General features: G+C 38.0%; 1 protein-coding gene across 8 annotated transcripts in view; it reads left to right on the forward strand.

Moving 5' to 3' along the window:
- FRY (FRY microtubule binding protein) overlaps positions 1-17,174 on the forward strand; it is a 406,572-nt gene that overhangs the window by 193,989 nt on the left and 195,409 nt on the right. For all 8 annotated transcript variants that reach the window (XM_036018382.1, XM_036018387.1, XM_036018381.1 and 5 more), the window contains exons 11-14: positions 985-1,086; positions 11,920-12,023; positions 12,459-12,567; positions 14,570-14,656. In XM_036018382.1, coding sequence (XP_035874275.1) covers positions 985-1,086; positions 11,920-12,023; positions 12,459-12,567; positions 14,570-14,656 — 402 coding nt within the window. The remainder of the gene's footprint in view (positions 1-984; positions 1,087-11,919; positions 12,024-12,458; positions 12,568-14,569; positions 14,657-17,174) is intronic.

The raw sequence follows: 17,174 nt of genomic DNA on the forward strand, positions 1-17,174 counted from the left end.
AAATCAACTACTAAGTCTGTGATACTGTAAACTGAAATCAAGTAGTGTTTCCTCACCAATTCACATCCCACAATAACTCTACATTTAAAGCATATGTAAATATATTTGTATAGGTATGCACATGCTATTAATGAACTTGTTTGAATGAAAAAAATCTGTTATTATTTTATATAATAAAAAATAAAAATAAAATAATTAATTGTTAAGCACTGAATCTCATTGTGACCATTGCTTTTTTGCTAATTCAAGTTAATAGATGAGCTAGTAATATTTGGTTTTAATCTTCACTAGCTTTAATTTTAGGAGAGTCATAAAGGTTATGCTCTCTGGTTCAGCAAAGTGGTGATGAGTTCAACATGTATATTTCTTGCATGGCCACCCATGAGTTGTTCTGTCCTCTCCAGCTGCTGTGGGAAGCTGGCCCGTGAGGCTGAAAAAGTGCAGTAGCACCTTTGTTTATGCAGTCATAAGCAAATTCCTTCTGTGGTTAAATTTGTCTTGATGGCATTTACCAATGCAATAACATGTCTTTTAGGAATCTTCCTTAATTACAAGAAGATTACATGCAAAATAAAATATGCACATCTACCTCTAAGGCAGGGACAAACTAATAAAAGTTTATAAGCAAAAAAGCCAGTAGCATCAAAATCAGCATGCCTTCCTGCTTTCCTTCTGAGAATTGAGAGTGATCAAATATGAGTTTTGTGTTTAAAATTTGAAAGTGAAGATCAAATCAGTGAGTCAGGTTTTCACTTACTTTACATGAAACTTGCACATTATATATAAGTCTAGATTATTTATCCCCATTGTCATCAGAAACCCTTTGTGAAATATCCACCTCAGCATGGCACCATTGAGCCTTCTTTTGTTATAAGGGGCCTGTTTATTCTGCCCCATGCAGGACACAAAAAAGGTTCTGAGAATGTGTATTTCCTGGTTTGCTGAACTATAGCCCTTCAGTGACATTGTCTTCTTTATCCTCAGGCCTTGTACCCCCTGGTGACCTGTCTGCTCTGTGTCAGTCAGAAGCAGCTGTTCCTGAACAGGTGGCACATTTTCCTCAACAATTGCTTATCCAACCTTAAGGTTAGTAGTATTGGCTCTAAAAGTCTTTTATAAAAATTTATATAGTTCTTAGTCTGATATATGAGCTTCTGAGAATGATTTCTGGTATTTGTACAAAAATTATCCTATACTCTTGGAATGATGAAAAAATATTAAGGGCTCTCTTTATCAAGTGTAGGCTATTTGAGAACGTGACTTAGGGATAAGAGAAATTACTCCAGATATCGTCTCCAATAAGGATTGCTTTAAAAGTAGAATTAAATGCCCTTCTTTCGTATGCACCTATTGTCACATTTAATCTAAATGATTTTTTTAATTAATTTATTTTTAGAGAGAGAAAGAGGGAGGGAGGGAGAGAGAGAAAAATCAATGTGCGGTTGCTGGGGGTCATGGCCTGCAACCTAGGCATGTGCCCTGACCAGGAATTGAACCTGCGATGCCTGGGTCGCAGCCCGAGTTCAATCCACTGAGCTATGCCAGCCAAGGCTAATCTAAATGATTTTTAAAAGGGAAGTTACAGTTCATTGGCAGAAGCATATCAGTTGATTTCAGAAGCTCACCTATGCCTCCCCTATTCTTCTACCGCCTCCAGCCTAGGAAATATTTGGGGAGGGGGGGAGTTTCATTCTGTGAGGTTATTGACTTAGTAACAAAGAGCACTAATTTCCTGCCACTGATGTTTGTGATTATTTGAAGGTATTCTATTTGAGCCACATGCCAGTCAATCAGGCCCAAGCCTTCACTGAACAGCTTTCTTTAGAGAGAAAGCACAGGGGCTGGGTGACATGAGAAATAAAGCCATGGTCCCTGAAACTGGGAAACCCACAGTGAAAACAACTGTAATGATCAGCCTTAAAATTGGCTTTATAGATTGCAAATGGTAAACCTAGTTTAAATTTCAGTAACCTATTGGTAAAAGACAAGTAAATGAAAACCATCCCTAATATAAGTGCACATATGCAAGTATTTTTCACAGTTGTTCCCAGTTGTGTCCAGATATATTGAATTTCTTTTACAAATTTGATATTTGCTCCTTTAGAATTTTTGAGAAATATACTTAGCTATAAAATCCTGTATGTGCTTATACATGTTACCTTGTCTTTTTTGTTCTAAGACACTTTAATTTGGTGAAGTGATTAAGATTAATTATATTATTTTGGCATTTACTATAATTACACAATGATCTGCATTAGAGCTGTTCAAAGTACCAACTATGTACTGGCTCTAAAAGCTGATTGTGAAATACAAAATTAGAATCATTCCATCATTTCTTTTCTTCAAATTGGCAGTGAACTATAATAGCAGTAGATATAGAATTAAGTTTTTAAATATTCTGAAAAACAAAACTTTTCAGGGTTATCAACTTTTATATAATAGCCAGTTTCAAAATTTGAAGCATTGCCTTTTTTTGTAATTTTGTAAATTTGTAAGTTATTCAGTAATTGGTTCCAGTTAGATTTTTTTTAATTTTACATTTTATACAAATAGAAAGTAATCATTATTTTCAAAACAAAATAGAGAAATTAATTGTAAATGTTCACAGAACATTTTTCTATATATGTGTATGTTATGCCAAATGGGATGGTGATTCATTTTAGTTAGATTTAAAATTATATTTTACATGACAATTTATTGTTGTGGCCAAAAAGATCAAAATATTTTTGTCTAAAGTTGCTTTTAAAATATTGCAGCATAATCTTACTTTGGAACTTAACTGCTTTGAAGTGAGAATATTATTTGGAGCTCTGGTCAAAGCACATCTAAAAGACTTCATAACAGGGTTCTAAAAGCCCTAGAGAGAAGAGTTTCCCTGTGCAAACACTTCAACCATTGGGATTTCTAAAAGAGAAGGGCAATAAGATCCCAGAGTCAATAAATAATATAAAGAGTGAGCAACATTCCAGAATTCAGTTGAATTCAAGAAGTACTTATGAAATTCTCATTAAGTGTGGTGCTAGGGAAGGTACTGAAAGTGGGAAAAATAGGGGAAGTCAACTCTATGAGGGGAGAACCCACAAAAAAAACAGAATTATCTTCTGGAGGGCAGGCTCCTTATAGTACAGGTTTTCCCCTGCTAGGTGAGGGTTCTAGGAACCCATCTGTATCAGTGTGCCAGGTGTTGTTGTGAGAGCCTGCATTTGGCTTCAGTGAATATTTTTTGAAGACTCTTTCAGTGTTTTCCCATTTCATGATGGATGATTTACAAGTACACCGGCCCATACTATGCTGAGTATTCAACTCTTGACCAAAACCTTCATGACCCTTGTGCCCCACCCTCCCTATTCACTTGATCTCACCCCAAGTGACATTTTTTTGTTGTTTCCCCAAATGAAAAAAGTTCTCAAAGGGAAACATTTTACTGATGTGGAAGAAGTGAAACAAAAAATAGCAGAAGCACTAAAAGCTATCAAAATTGATGAGTTCAAAAACTGTTTTGAGCAGTGGAAAAAATGACTGAATAGATATATTGCATCAGATGGAGAGTACTTGGAAGGTGACTAAAGTTTAAGCATAAAAGAATAAATACACAATCTTTTATAAATAAATTCCATTTTCTGGGTCCCCCTTTGTATAAGAATTTTATCTAGAATAGAGTCTCTGTCCTTGAGGAGCTTAGCATTTCATTGGGGGCTGTGTAATGAAGTGTCAAAATGTGTGATACAGAGAGTGAGGGATATAAAAGTGGGGAATTGGGATTTGTGGAGATCTGGTATCCCATGAAGCACAAAAGTCGTAGTTATTAGGCAAAGTAATGGCAACAATATTTTACTTTATGGGTAGTAAAATGTTGGAATTCACACCCCCAGGCTAAAAGACATAAAAATATTATTAATGAGTTACAATCAGAATATAGTTGTGTTCCCTCTATTTAGACCTAAACCCAATAGGGATTTAACGGGACCATTTGCAAATGTCATAAATATACAGAAAACTTTCCAAACCTCCTTGTGAATCCTCAGTAGGGAAGAAACACATGAGGAAAACTAATATGGCTTCACAAATATGCTGTGTCTTGAAGAGCTTCAGTATTTTATGGGATATAGAGCCAACCATATCATCTCATAAAGGACCACCAAACCAACTCTCACCCCATCATCCTTCCCTGAATTGCTCCTTCCAGCATACTTTCTCCCTTGCCTCCGCCTGCCCCACACATGCTTAAGCATGATGAACCTAGTGTTTGTACACAGTGAACTCAGTACACAGCCATTTCTGATGTACCCTGAAGAATTGAGTCGTCAAGGTGACAGAGCATAGTAGCACTGCTGTGGGTACCAGCGACCTACTCACAGATTCAACACTCATTTAATGTCAGTCAGAAGCAGGCTCCTTTGGTAATACAACCTTTATTATGTAACTAACTCAGTTAACCATACACATATTAGTAATAAGCCCTTATAAAGTGATGCAAAACATATGGCCCCTTTCACCACAATATGAACATCTTTCAGAGACTCTTGGTCAGTCATGACTGATATTCTCTTCTTTTCTGTATTTTATGTCAGAATCTGCATGTATTAAGATATAAAAAAAATGATACAGTTCCTTCACATCTGCCATATATGCCTAATTCTAAAAAAAAAAGGAATTGTGATTTGAAAACTTGATTTAACAGTACCTTTAGTATTTGTTACTAATCCCCATTTATTAACAGCTCTTTTAAAATGTAGTATTTAAGTACTCATAATAACTGTTAGTTTCTTATTCTTTAAAATAAATAAGGAGAATATATAAATGTCTTTTCTCTTACTATAATAAATGTCAGTGAGATCCAGGTAAAAGCAAAACAAAACCAAAAAAAGAAAACTCAAAATTTTTTTAAGATATATATGTTTTTTAAGATTTTATTCATTTATTTTTAGAGAGCGAAAGGAGGGAGAAAGAGAGAGAGAGAAACATCAATGTGCGGTTGCTGGGCGTCATAGCCTGCAACCCAGGCATGTACCCTGACTGGGAATAGAACCTGCAACACTTTGGTTTGCAGCCCACGCTCAATCCACTGAGCTCTGCCAGCCAGGGTGAAAACTCAAAATTTAAGAAAGGTATTTACTCTGTGATTAAAAATAGAAATAGTCCTCATTAATTAGAGGTCAGTTATGAGGTAAGCCAGTGGTAGGGCTTACATACATTGTCACAGGTCGTCATGATAATGTTATATGCTACACTGGGCTATCAGTGAAAGTGTATGTCTTTCATGGATATTATTTATGTTTTTCTGAAAATTTTGCTGAGATAGTGATACTTCACTGACAGGTAGACATTAGTCAGCCTAGTTTCATAGCCCTAGAAATCGAAGTACAAAATTAAAAATGGTTCTCCCTTCTCTCATCTCAGTCCCCGTTTGCACTAGAACTTGAATGTATTCAAGACTGTAGTTAGTCAATTCATTGACAATTTCTTATAAGAAGTGTACCAGGTCCTGAGAATAAGAGATGGATGAGGGAGTAACTCTCTGGTATCTTAGACCTTGTAATTTAGTGGGGGAAACAGTAAACATGTAAACAAATGCATGAGAAAAAAACTTCAGATAGTGATAACTGCTGTAAAGAAAATCAAATAGGAAGGTCTTTCAATTCCTGTTAAGGATCTCAAAGTGAAGTTGCTGTGAATATATTTAATGAAACTTGTATTCAACACTTAACATATATTTGTGTGTAATTATCACAATGAAGTTTAAGGGCTGCTTTTTGAAAAACTTTTCATGTAATAGTAAGGGTATTAATATCTGTATTTTATAAGTGGAGATATTGAGTAATATGTTAAAAATTTTGGAGTCTGCTAGACTACATTATAATGTATGGCACCATTTATTTTAAAGCAATTACTATTCTCTTTAGAAATACCAGTTTTTTTGTTTTTGTTTTTTTTTAAGATTTTATTTATTTATTTTTAGAGAGGGAAGGTGGAGGGGGGGAGAGAGAGAGAGAGACAGAGAGAGAGAGAGAGAGAGAGAGAGAGAAACATCAATGTGCGGTTGCTGGGGGCTGTGGCCTGCAACGCAGGCATGTGCTCTGACTGGGAATCAAACCTGCGACACTTTGGTTCGCAGCCCGTGCTCAATCCACTGAGCTACACCAGCCAGGGCAGAAATACCAGTTTTAAATGGTACAGTCTTAGCTATTTTACATGTTGATTTTCAAGAAGTAGTTATTTTTCTTTGATATTTATCTTATTTCTATAAACTTGAGAAAATCTTTTATCATCTGTGTTTCATTTGGATCTGTCAAAGGCACATTTCAAACTGGAATTTACAAATCTTAATAGTGCCTATAAATTGAGTCTAAAAATTAGTGATCAGATGGCAAGACATATTACTTTCCATGAATGCCTTATTTTTTCAGACACTGAAAAGTCATCGCCATCAATTGTCAGTACAGTAATTTTAGAGGTTATTCTAAATTATTGCACATATGCTATCTGGATAATACAGTCACAGAAAAGAGTGAATTATGATCAAAGTAAATTGATACAAGCATCCAAAGGAAATACCAAAAAGGAGAAAGGTGTTGACTATGATATACAAGGAAATATAACAATTGCTGTAGTTGAAGTGAAAGAGAAAATTTGAAGGTATTTGAGTATGGAAAGATCAGAAGGTGACCATAATTGTTTGTCAGTCTGTGTTGACAGATATTTACCCAAGCATGCATGAGAGTCTCTGATGAAGCCATATTTATAAGTAGCCCTTGTGACTCAGTATAGTCAGCTGATGGACTTCAAGAAACATTGGTCTAATGAGCCCATCAACAGCCAAGATATTGATTAATACAATTCTTCCTGTTTGTTACTGTTAACAGTGAGTTGCTTTCACTAAATCACAGGCAAAATTTAAAGAAGGTGGGCATAGGGTTGGGCAGGCTTACATGTCACGTGATGTTTGTCAGGTAACAGCTCTGAGATGAGATGCAGGGATCCAGGTAATACCTACGCTGAAGCCTACTAGTTTCTTGAACAGTTTCATCAGTGAAACTTCAGAGTCATAATTAATATATTGTTGGTTAATTAATTAGTGGAGAAGCAGATTCCAATGTAAGAATAGAAATCAGTGGTTTGAGATATGCTAAAAATGTCTACACCCTGAAAATATATATCAAGCTTTTGGACTAGAAAGGCAATCCAGAAGAAGTCCTGCTTATCTAGTAGAGAACAATCTTGTTGGTGCCAGTAGCATAGAGGGGTGGGCAAAAATAGGTTTACAAGTTGTAATACAAATAAATAATACACTAATTAATAATAATACAAGAATTAACTGTTTTGTGTACTCACAACTGTACATCCACTTTTGCATACCCTTGTATTTGATCAGCCTCTAAATAAGTGGAAAAAATAATGCTTTGAAGACACTGGAGGCAGATTGTCCAGGTTCATATTCTGTTTCTGCCACTTATTACCTCCTTGCTTTGATTTCCTCAAATGAACATGAGAACAATACCATTATCTGCTTCATAGGTTGTCGTGAGAATTAAAATGACTTAATAGATGCACAGCAATATAACAATACCTGACATTGTAAGCACCAAGTAACATACACTCTCCAGTTTCTGAGAAAACAGTACTTATGGAGCAGCAGCCAGTTTCTACCCCAGCTGTTATTTATCATCCCTATAACTCCAAGCAAGTTATTTGGCCTCTCTCAATGATGAAATCCCTCAATGGGTGTCATAGTGTGCGAAGCACTTTTGAGTATAAGATCTTTCATGATATCCTTATGTCACACAGATTAGCCTCAGGTACATACTCACCAAGGGTTACCTTCTGCACAGGCCCTGTGGACAGTAACCTTGCTTATGCATCAAACCTTGCTTCAGCTACTACTCACAGCTTGTGTTTTTAATTTGATATTTATTAATAACCTGCTATGTGACCCATAGTCACTGAGGGCCCAAAGATAAGCATCCTAGAATTCCTGGAGCTCACAGTCTGGTAGAAAACATACAAGTAAAGGTATAGATCAACATTTTAGAAGCCAGAGAGCAGGGGCACTTGGCAGTTTTTCTAGGGTGGAAAAAGGAGTAGAGGGGCAGGGGTACATAAAAGAGGGGGTGATACCCCCAGTGTTCACCTCACCTGAGGTAAAGGCATGGGTGTTCATGGCAGAGCCGGGTCACCAAAGGCTGAAAGGAATTTGGTCATTGTTCAGGAGGCGATTAGAAGCCACTTAAAGACTTAAAATATTCAGGGAAGTCATTGGTCATGTTGGTGGGTTAAGGGTGCCATTTGACAGTGCCAAGAATGGAAGACAGGCAAGTAGAGTACTTTAGGGGCAGTCATAGCCATCAATGGTGTCATCTTGAAACGCTAAAAAAATCAACAGTACAGGATCCACAGTGCAACAGAATAAAAACTTAAGTCTACCACTTTGCTTCAGTCCTGATGGGAGGAGAAACAGATCATCTCAACATATTCTTAAGAGTGAAAGAACATTAGCCACAAGACAATGCACCAAAAAGATAACTGTGGTTGGTACAGGTGGGGAAGAAGACATGAAAAAGAAGTTAAGGTTAGACAGAAGACAGTAATGTAATTCGTTTAAAAAAGAGATGTCATTTAAGTTCTTCAGTGGAATTTATACATTTGCCCTGCCCCATCATGATTCACAATATGAAATTAGGGCACAGGAGAGAATTTTGAATGGTACACAATGCAAATATGAAATACTTATATATAAATAAAGGGAAATTCACAACAAAGGAGACATTTCCACCAAAATGAAAGTTCCTGGAAATCAGAGACTACATCTCCACATTTGCTGCTGGACCCTGGTGTCTTGTGCATAAAATAATAGCCACAGTGGGCAGGAACAGTGCTCATACACTATGTGCATCAACTCATTCAATTCTCATAACATTCCTGTGAGGCAGGTAGGCTTTTCACCTGCAGTGCACAGGGGAAATTAGGTCCAGATGATTAGGAGCTTCCTTGAAGGGGGCCACACTGCTAATAAACCACAGAGCAAGGAAGATTCAAAGGCAGTCACTGCTTTTAACTACCAGGCACGCACATCATACATCTGGCTGATTTGCACTGATTGGAGGAAGGGTAATTATAATTCCCGAAAATTTTAAATGATGGCATATTTTTAATGCAACTTTACTAGTTTAGTTGTTTACTTAAAGTTTTTTTATGTCACCAAAATATTTGACATTACAAGCTATACCATACCTGTTTAATAACAGGCAAAAAAATCATTCTTTACGTATAAGTATGCATCCAAAACATTAAGACTCCTTCCCCCTGGAGCCAGAGAAGTAGTTGTAAAGTGTATTTGGAAGAGTAGACATGCAGAAAATACCTGGGAAAAGAAAAGAAAAGAAAAGAAAGGGAAGGGAAGGGGAGGGGAGGGGAGGGGAGGGGAGGGGAGGGGAGGGGAGGGGAGGGGAGGGGAGGGGAGGGGAGGGGAGGGGAGGGGAGGGAGGGGAGGGAAGGGAAGGGAAGGGAAGGGAAGGGAAGGGAAGGGAAGGAAGGGAAGGGAAGGGAAGGGAAGGGAAGGGAAGGGAAGGGAAGGGAAGGGAAGGGAAGGGAAGGGAAGGGAAGGGAAGGGAAGGGAAGGAAGGGAAGGGAAGGGAAGGGAAGGGAAGGGAAGGAAGGGAAGGGAAGGGAAGGGAAGGGAAGGGAAGGAAGGGAAGGGAAGGGAAGGGAGGGAAGGGAAGGGAAGGGAAGGGAAGGGAAGGGAAGGGAAGGGAAGGGAAGGGAAGGGAAGGGAAGGGAAGGGAAGGGAAGGGAAGGGAAGGGAAGGGAAGGGAAGGGAAGGGAAAAGAAAGGAAAAGAAAAGAGAAAAATAAAGCAGTGGATAGTGGCAAGTAGGCCATACCGGGTAGTAGAACATATTAAAAAGCCTCACAAATTAAAATGTTTGGTTTCTCCACATGAATAGACAGACTAGTAGAACAAAAAAGAATCCAGAAACAGACCAAAATGCATATAGAAACTTAGAATTTTAGTATAATGATCACACTAAAAAGTTATTTTAAGACTACATAGACATAATATATCTCTTTTCTGAATCTAAAAAACTGCTCCTTATAATCTTTTCCAATGTTTAAGTGACTCATCTTTATCCAGTAAATAGTTTAAAGATAAATACCATTTTAATTTTAAAATAATTATGAATTCTACAAAAATCAGTACCCAAATTATCTAGCCTAAGAATAAAACAGCTAAAAAAGTTATGACAAAATAAATAGAGGAATAAGAGAACAGAAGTAACAATAAAAGCAAAAGACCTATAAGGACACTGAGTGACATTTAAGAGTGTTTAGCAAACATTTATCAGTCCCTTGCAACATGGCAGAAATTCTAATATTTGCCAAGGGTAAATAATGCCCCTTTTTTTCCAGATGTCTAAAGAAGACCACACATACATTTGAAGGGCTTAGCTATAGGTTTCTTTGAGTGTCAGGGACATTCAAGAGGGAACAGTTGTAATGGGTTTGGTTTCAGGACACTGGGGTAAAATAGAAAAGCCCAAGCATGGGAGGGAGCATTCAAGTAGACTATAAAGGACTAGGGTTCACCTGATAGAAAGGAAGAACACAGGGTGGGATGAAGGGAACCATCTCCCGACATGGAGATAAAGGAACATGAAGTAGCTAAAGTATAGGGAGCTTATGCGAGAATAACAGGATGGGAGGCAGGAAAGGTAGGTTAGAGCCACATGTCAGCTGGTCAGGTATGCCAAGCCAAGAAATGTTACCTTGATACCATAGGCATTGGGGAAAGCGTCCAAACCATGGTATTTAGACAGAGAGGAATATGATTAGGATACTGTCAGATAGGAGAAAACACAGGTTCAGTTTTCTCCTCTCTAGCTAATGTGTTACTGCCTGGAAGCTGGTAGCTATGCCACAGCTGGTCTTCCTGCCTCAGCTCTGTTTCCCACATAGCAGACAGGACTTCTTACATGGTTTCCTGTAACAGTCATGAGAACTGTGGTCCCTTTACTTAGCATGGCAGGTAGGGTCCCTGATGTGACCCTGCCTTCCTCTCTAGCCTCAATGGCCACCATTCCCTCACTTGTCCCACCCACTGGCATACAAAGTATTGCCAGGTTCCAAAACGTGGCCCTCCTCATCAGCACTCCTAGCTCCCATATGCTGTGGCCTCTGCCTACTCTCCCTCCCCATCATTTTTTTATGCCGTTCACAATGTCTAGTGCCAAGCGCAGTACCTGACCCCATGTAGTTGAAGGGACGAATGAGTCAGTGAAAGTATTAAAGTTTGTCTTCGTTTTCAGCCTCCCACAGAAACTGTTCCTGACCTCAATCCTGAGTTTGCCACAAATTGGCCTTCTCCTCATCCTCTAGCTCCTGTCCCCACCAGTTCTTCACACTGTCTTTGTTTATTGTCCTTTCCCCAGCCCCTATAGACTGTGAGTACCTTATCTCTCTCTGCCAGGTTCTAGCACAGTGCCTTACTGCACATTATTCTCAATAAACATTTGAGGGTAATTCGGTGAGTGGGGAGGAGTTTGATGAATCAAAGCAATACCAGTGTTTACAGGGCATAAAACAATAGAAAGAATGGATTAGTTCTCCCCTTGGTGCTAGGAAATACAAGTTCTCTTGGGCTGGAGGAGGAAGGTAATCTCAACTTTTCATACTGGCACAAGAGAGTATGGCATGCCTTCCCACAGAACTACTCTGTCCCGCCTTCAGGGCTATTTGGATCCCTTCTCATAGATGATTTACCCAATGGGCACCAGGAGGCAAAGACCCCATAAATCCTTGATGGTGCAGTGTGCCTTGTAGGCATCCTGCCACCCATCCGGGGCCATCCATTTCCAGGCATTCAGAAAGAATAATCATCATATGTCACCATTTATTCTGCAATCTTATGTCCTGGTTTCTGTTGTAGAATAAAGACCCCAAGATGGCTCGAGTTGCACTGGAATCTCTGTACAGATTACTTTGGGTTTACATGATTCGGATTAAATGTGAAAGCAACACAGCTACTCAGAGGTAAGGAGCTGGCCTGGATGAGTGCTAGCTACAATCCCTTAGCCAGTGGGAGGGTGTTTTGTTGTACTACTCCCTACATTAACCCAGTTAGAAGCTTTTCAAAGGTGACAGTTTGTAGAAGATCTAAGTCCTGGGGACATTTTCAGACTTTCAGCAGCCATGACAGAAACTCCAGCCTCAATCCAGACAGCCAAGTTCCATGTCCAGGACTTCATTCATCACCTTAACAAAGAAAACTGCTACAATTTTTCAGTTGCCTTAGTTTTCCCAGAAACACTTTGCATAGAGTGATTATGCTAATGGAGGGGATGAAATGGTTTGTTTTCTTTTTCTTCATTCTCATACTGAGATAAGATGCAACATCAGCCATTTTCTCTTGAAGAACTGAAACTCAGCCAGTCTTTCTTGTTTTCTCTTTTTACCCTTGTCTTTCAGCCGTCTTATAACCATCATCACAACACTTTTCCCCAAAGGGTCCCGCGGTGTGGTGCCTAGGGACATGCCTCTGAACATCTTTGTGAAAATCATTCAGTTCATTGCCCAGGTAATAGACAAGCCTCTGGCACGAGTTTCCTTCTCGGGATGTACTAACAGATGAGGTGTCTAAACTGTCTTATGTGTATAGACTTTTCAGAATGGTTTTGCAAGTGTTTTCTCACATAGCTGATGATTTTTGCTTCAAAATAAGTTGTGAACATGGGTATGTCAAGTGTTTTCAGTACTTGACAAAGAAAGGAACTGAGAGACAGAGTTTACGTGACTCATCTAAGGTTATAGAGCCTGTTAGTAAAGGGGTCTCTTTACTTGTAGTCCCTGGTAGGTTTTTGTTTTGTTTTGTTTTGTTTTGTTTTGTTTCTCCCTGATTATCTGCTCTGGATTCTGCAAATGAGGAGGAAGCAGAGTCTGATATTTGGAGGAAACCAAAAGAAGATAATTTAGTGAAATTTGAGGAGTAAGTAAAATACTGTGACATTCATCCTGTGAAAAATAAGGATATAATAGGAATATTAGCATTTATGAAGCAATCACTCACTCTTTGCCAAGAACAGTTCTAAGCAATTTACATATATTAATTTACTTTAAAACTGGGTCCAATAATTTTAAACATAGTTTACAGTATTCAATTTATAATTTAGACTCAGTATTTTTACTTTTTAACTCACTTTGTGAGTAAATGGCTTTACCCCAACTCTGACTCACAAAGGAACATGGAAAGATGATTATTCCTACTCAGCCTGTGTCTCAAGCCAGCTCTATACTCTTATTAAACAAGTCAGAGAACATCTCCCCAACCCTAGTTTCTTTATCTGTAAAATGCAGGTGAAAATGCTTGGCTGGTATACCTAGATTGTTGAGCAGAATAAAGGGAAATAATAGATGTGAAAATGCTGTTAAAATACAATCAACATTGATACAAAGACATAGGTTCAGTTGTTACTATTCAATATATTTCTCTGTGTGGTTGGCACAATGAAATGCCTCTAATATTTATACTTAGGGAGAAGACATTACTTGCTTGGCAGGTAGATAAGTGAATGTAAGCTTTCTAGATGTAGTTATCATGTGGCTGAACATGTGCTTCAATTATTCCAGAATAGGTGGTATAAAATGAACCTGTCATATCTGCATAGCCAATGTCTCAAACTTTCATAATCTGGCTTCAACCTTCTCATTTAAGTAACCTTGACATATCTTATTTGTTGATTATTCATTTCCCTTGTAGAACTGACTATTGTAATATGAGCCAAAAGGTTTGAAATGTTAGAGAATAGAAGAAAATGGTAATTTTTCAGTGTTTTTTACCATTGCACATTTATTTTGTTTGTTTAACTTTTTTAAGTGATGTTCAAATACAGTTGTTTCCATTTTCCCACCATCACTTTCCCCTGCCCTACCCGCTCCCACCTCCCACCTCCCACCTTCAATCCCATCCCCCTTGGTTACTTCCCTCTCCCCTCCCCTCTGATTACTGTCAGTTTGTTGTCGATTTCAATCTCTCTGGCTATATTTTGCTTGCCAGTTTTGCCAGTTTGTTAATTAGGTTCCACTTACAGTTGAGATCACATGGTATTTGTCTTTCTCCCCCTGGCTTATTTCTCTTAGCATAGTGCTCTCCAGTTCCATCCATGTTGTCGAGAAGGGGAGGAGCTCCTTCTTTCTTTCAGTGGCTTTTTAAAAAATACATTTTAAACTGAGTTTCAAAAAGGGATCAGCATTTGCAGTCCAACAAGAAGAGTTGGGACTGCATGAAAACCCCAACATTACAAGTGTTTTGATTTTTATTTCTTGTTTTTTAGCTGTTAGTCATTCAGTGCTGTGGGGGGCTAATGGCATATATTAAATAATGCAAGCATTTCTGTGCACCACACGAAAACAGAAGCAACTGCCCCAAAGATTTGTGGACATGCTTTTCCTGGGGAGTCACGCTGAGCAGGCTCTTCTCTTAGCAGCCCACTGTTTGGTACATATGATGATATTAGGTATTTCATGTTTAATTTCTATCTTAATAATTTTCGGTTTGATTATTCTTTTCTTTTTCCCTACAGGAGCGGTTAGATTTTGCAATGAAAGAAATCATTTTTGATTTTCTTTGTGTGGGAAAGCCAGCAAAAGCTTTCAGTCTCAACCCAGAGGTATGAGTGACCCTTTCCTGTACGTGTAACAGGGTAGGCATTGACAGAGCCATGCCCTTGTGACTTTGGGGAATAGGTGAAGGACATCTTCTCTAAAAGTCTTTGATTTGTTTCTGTCCATGTTATTTGACTAAATCATACAAATGGTGGCATTTGAGAAGTAAGGTTTTAGGTGAATAGACCTAGCATGATAAAATGTTGGTGTGCTACCAGACTCTGATAGTGTATGATAGAGTAAACCTTGTCCCCAAAAGATAATCTCTCACTACAAGGCAGATAGTTTTATTTTAGAAAAATTAGTGCTTTTACTTATCAATATTTTGATGCAGATTAACAATTGAGTATTGGCAAATGATGGAACAGAAAAGAAAAATACATGTAATAAAACACTAAAATCTGGTGGGATTAAATAAATTATGTATGAATATATGGTTCTGTGGCAGCATCACAGCTCAAGGCCAGGCAGTCATGGGAATGAGGATAGAGTGGGCCTATGCAAATGAAAAACACATTCAGATTTAAAACCTTTAAAAACATGTTGGCCAGTGCAAGTATGCCTGACATGCTGCCTCTGTGTACCCCTTTTTTTTATAAGACTGTAGAAAGAACACTGAACTGGAAGTCAGCAGAGCTGGATTTGCTGCTTGCCACAGGTGCTACCACTTTTACCAGTTACATGACGTTTACCTTTCTGAATTTTTGCTTGTTTACAAGTACTGTGAACAAAGTTTCCTAGGTCACCTCACACGCAGAAGAGAATTCTTGGTGATAAGGTTGCCACATACGCATATAGGGACAGCTGTAGAACCCCCAAATGTGTTTCTCTTTTCTATCTAATCATGCCACAGGCTTCTCAAATAGCTCCAGGCAGGGTTCATGGGCCAGTAGGAGGAGGGGAAAACCAGTGCAAATCCAGGGCATTTGGTTGAATCGAGGCCCAGGCCCCAACTAATAAAGTTGCTGGGAAGGTTCTCAAAAATATTTTTCACTTCTCAGGCATCATGGCTGTAACATCTTTAACAATCAATTTTTGGAATTACTGGATAATTTGTCTAAAAGGAATGTTGAAAGTCGCTTCCATCGTTATTGCCATCTAGAAAATTTATCCTTGGTTCTTCTCTCAAACTCCTCATTCAGTCAGTGATTAACTAGTTCATGCCTCTGCAGAACAGTTGGAATTATGGTTTTTTAAAAACTACCAAAAATAGGAAATATTTATATATCTTCTATTTCTCTTGATCTTATGGGGTTATGGAAGAGTTTAGTTATCAGTAGTTGTGATTAGAATCTCAAAGGCATATCTGTGAGCTCACTCAGCAGCAGGTGCAAGGAATAGATGCAATGAAATAGTCTATGAAGAAGGTGCCACACACTTGATGAATTATGTTGTAGGGCACAGTTTCTCAGGAAACGCGTCTTAAATATATTTTGGAAGTAGTATGTGGAACAGGCCCAAAGATCTGGTTATCTTATTGCAGAGTCTATATTACTCTACCACTCAGCAGTTAGTATCTCAGGTATTTCCAGGTAAGTGTCTAATCTTAGTTCAGACCTGAATGGCCTCCTACATGCACCCTCAACATCATAAGAACTTATTCATCTGTGGGAAGCATTTCTTGGTCATCTCTCTCTCATTTTCGTCTTGAGCTAAAATTATGTGGACCTAGAGGTCCTAGCCAGTGCCAGTGGCAAGAAGAAATAAAAGCATATGGATTAGAAAGGAAGAAATGAAAGTCTTTATTCACAAACAACATGATTGCCTATATAGAAAATACCAAAGAACCTACAGAAAACCTATTAGAACTAATAAATGATTTTAGATTTAGTATCACAGCTCAGGGCCAGGCAGTCATGGGAAAGAGGATAGAGTGGGCCTGTGCAAATGAAAAGCACATTCAGATTTAAACTTTTAAAAACATGTTGGCCAGATTTAGATAAATGATTTAAAATGATTTAGTTTGTAGAACATAATATAAATATATAAAACCAATATATTTCTATGTTCTAGGAATAAACACTTGGAAATTGAACAGTGTACAATGCCAATGAAAACAAAATACTTAGCAATAAAGCTAACAAAATATGTCTAAGATTTATATATTGAAAACTAAAAATGTTGAGAGAAATCAAAGAAAACCCAAATAAAATAAGAGAAATACTGTTTGTGAATTCAGAAATTTAAGATTATACGTGGTCAATTGTTCCCAAATTAATCCAAATAGGCTTCACTATAATTCCAATAATAATCCCAATTAAAATTCCAATAGCTTTCTCTGTAAAAATCAATAAGCTGATTCTAAAATTTACGAGGAAAGTATAAGGAACTAGAATAACGAACATAATTTTGAAAAACAATAAAATTGGAGGACTAACATGTCCTGATTTCAAAACTTACTACAAAGCAACAGTAGTAGTATCAGAGGAAGGATGAATATAAAGACCAAGGAAACAGAATAAAGAATCCAGAAACAGACCCACATGTATATGGTCAATTGATTTTCAACAAGGGTTCCAACTC

This window comes from Phyllostomus discolor, chromosome 2 (genome assembly GCF_004126475.2).
Source record: "Phyllostomus discolor isolate MPI-MPIP mPhyDis1 chromosome 2, mPhyDis1.pri.v3, whole genome shotgun sequence".
Lineage (NCBI taxonomy): Eukaryota > Metazoa > Chordata > Mammalia > Chiroptera > Phyllostomidae > Phyllostomus > Phyllostomus discolor.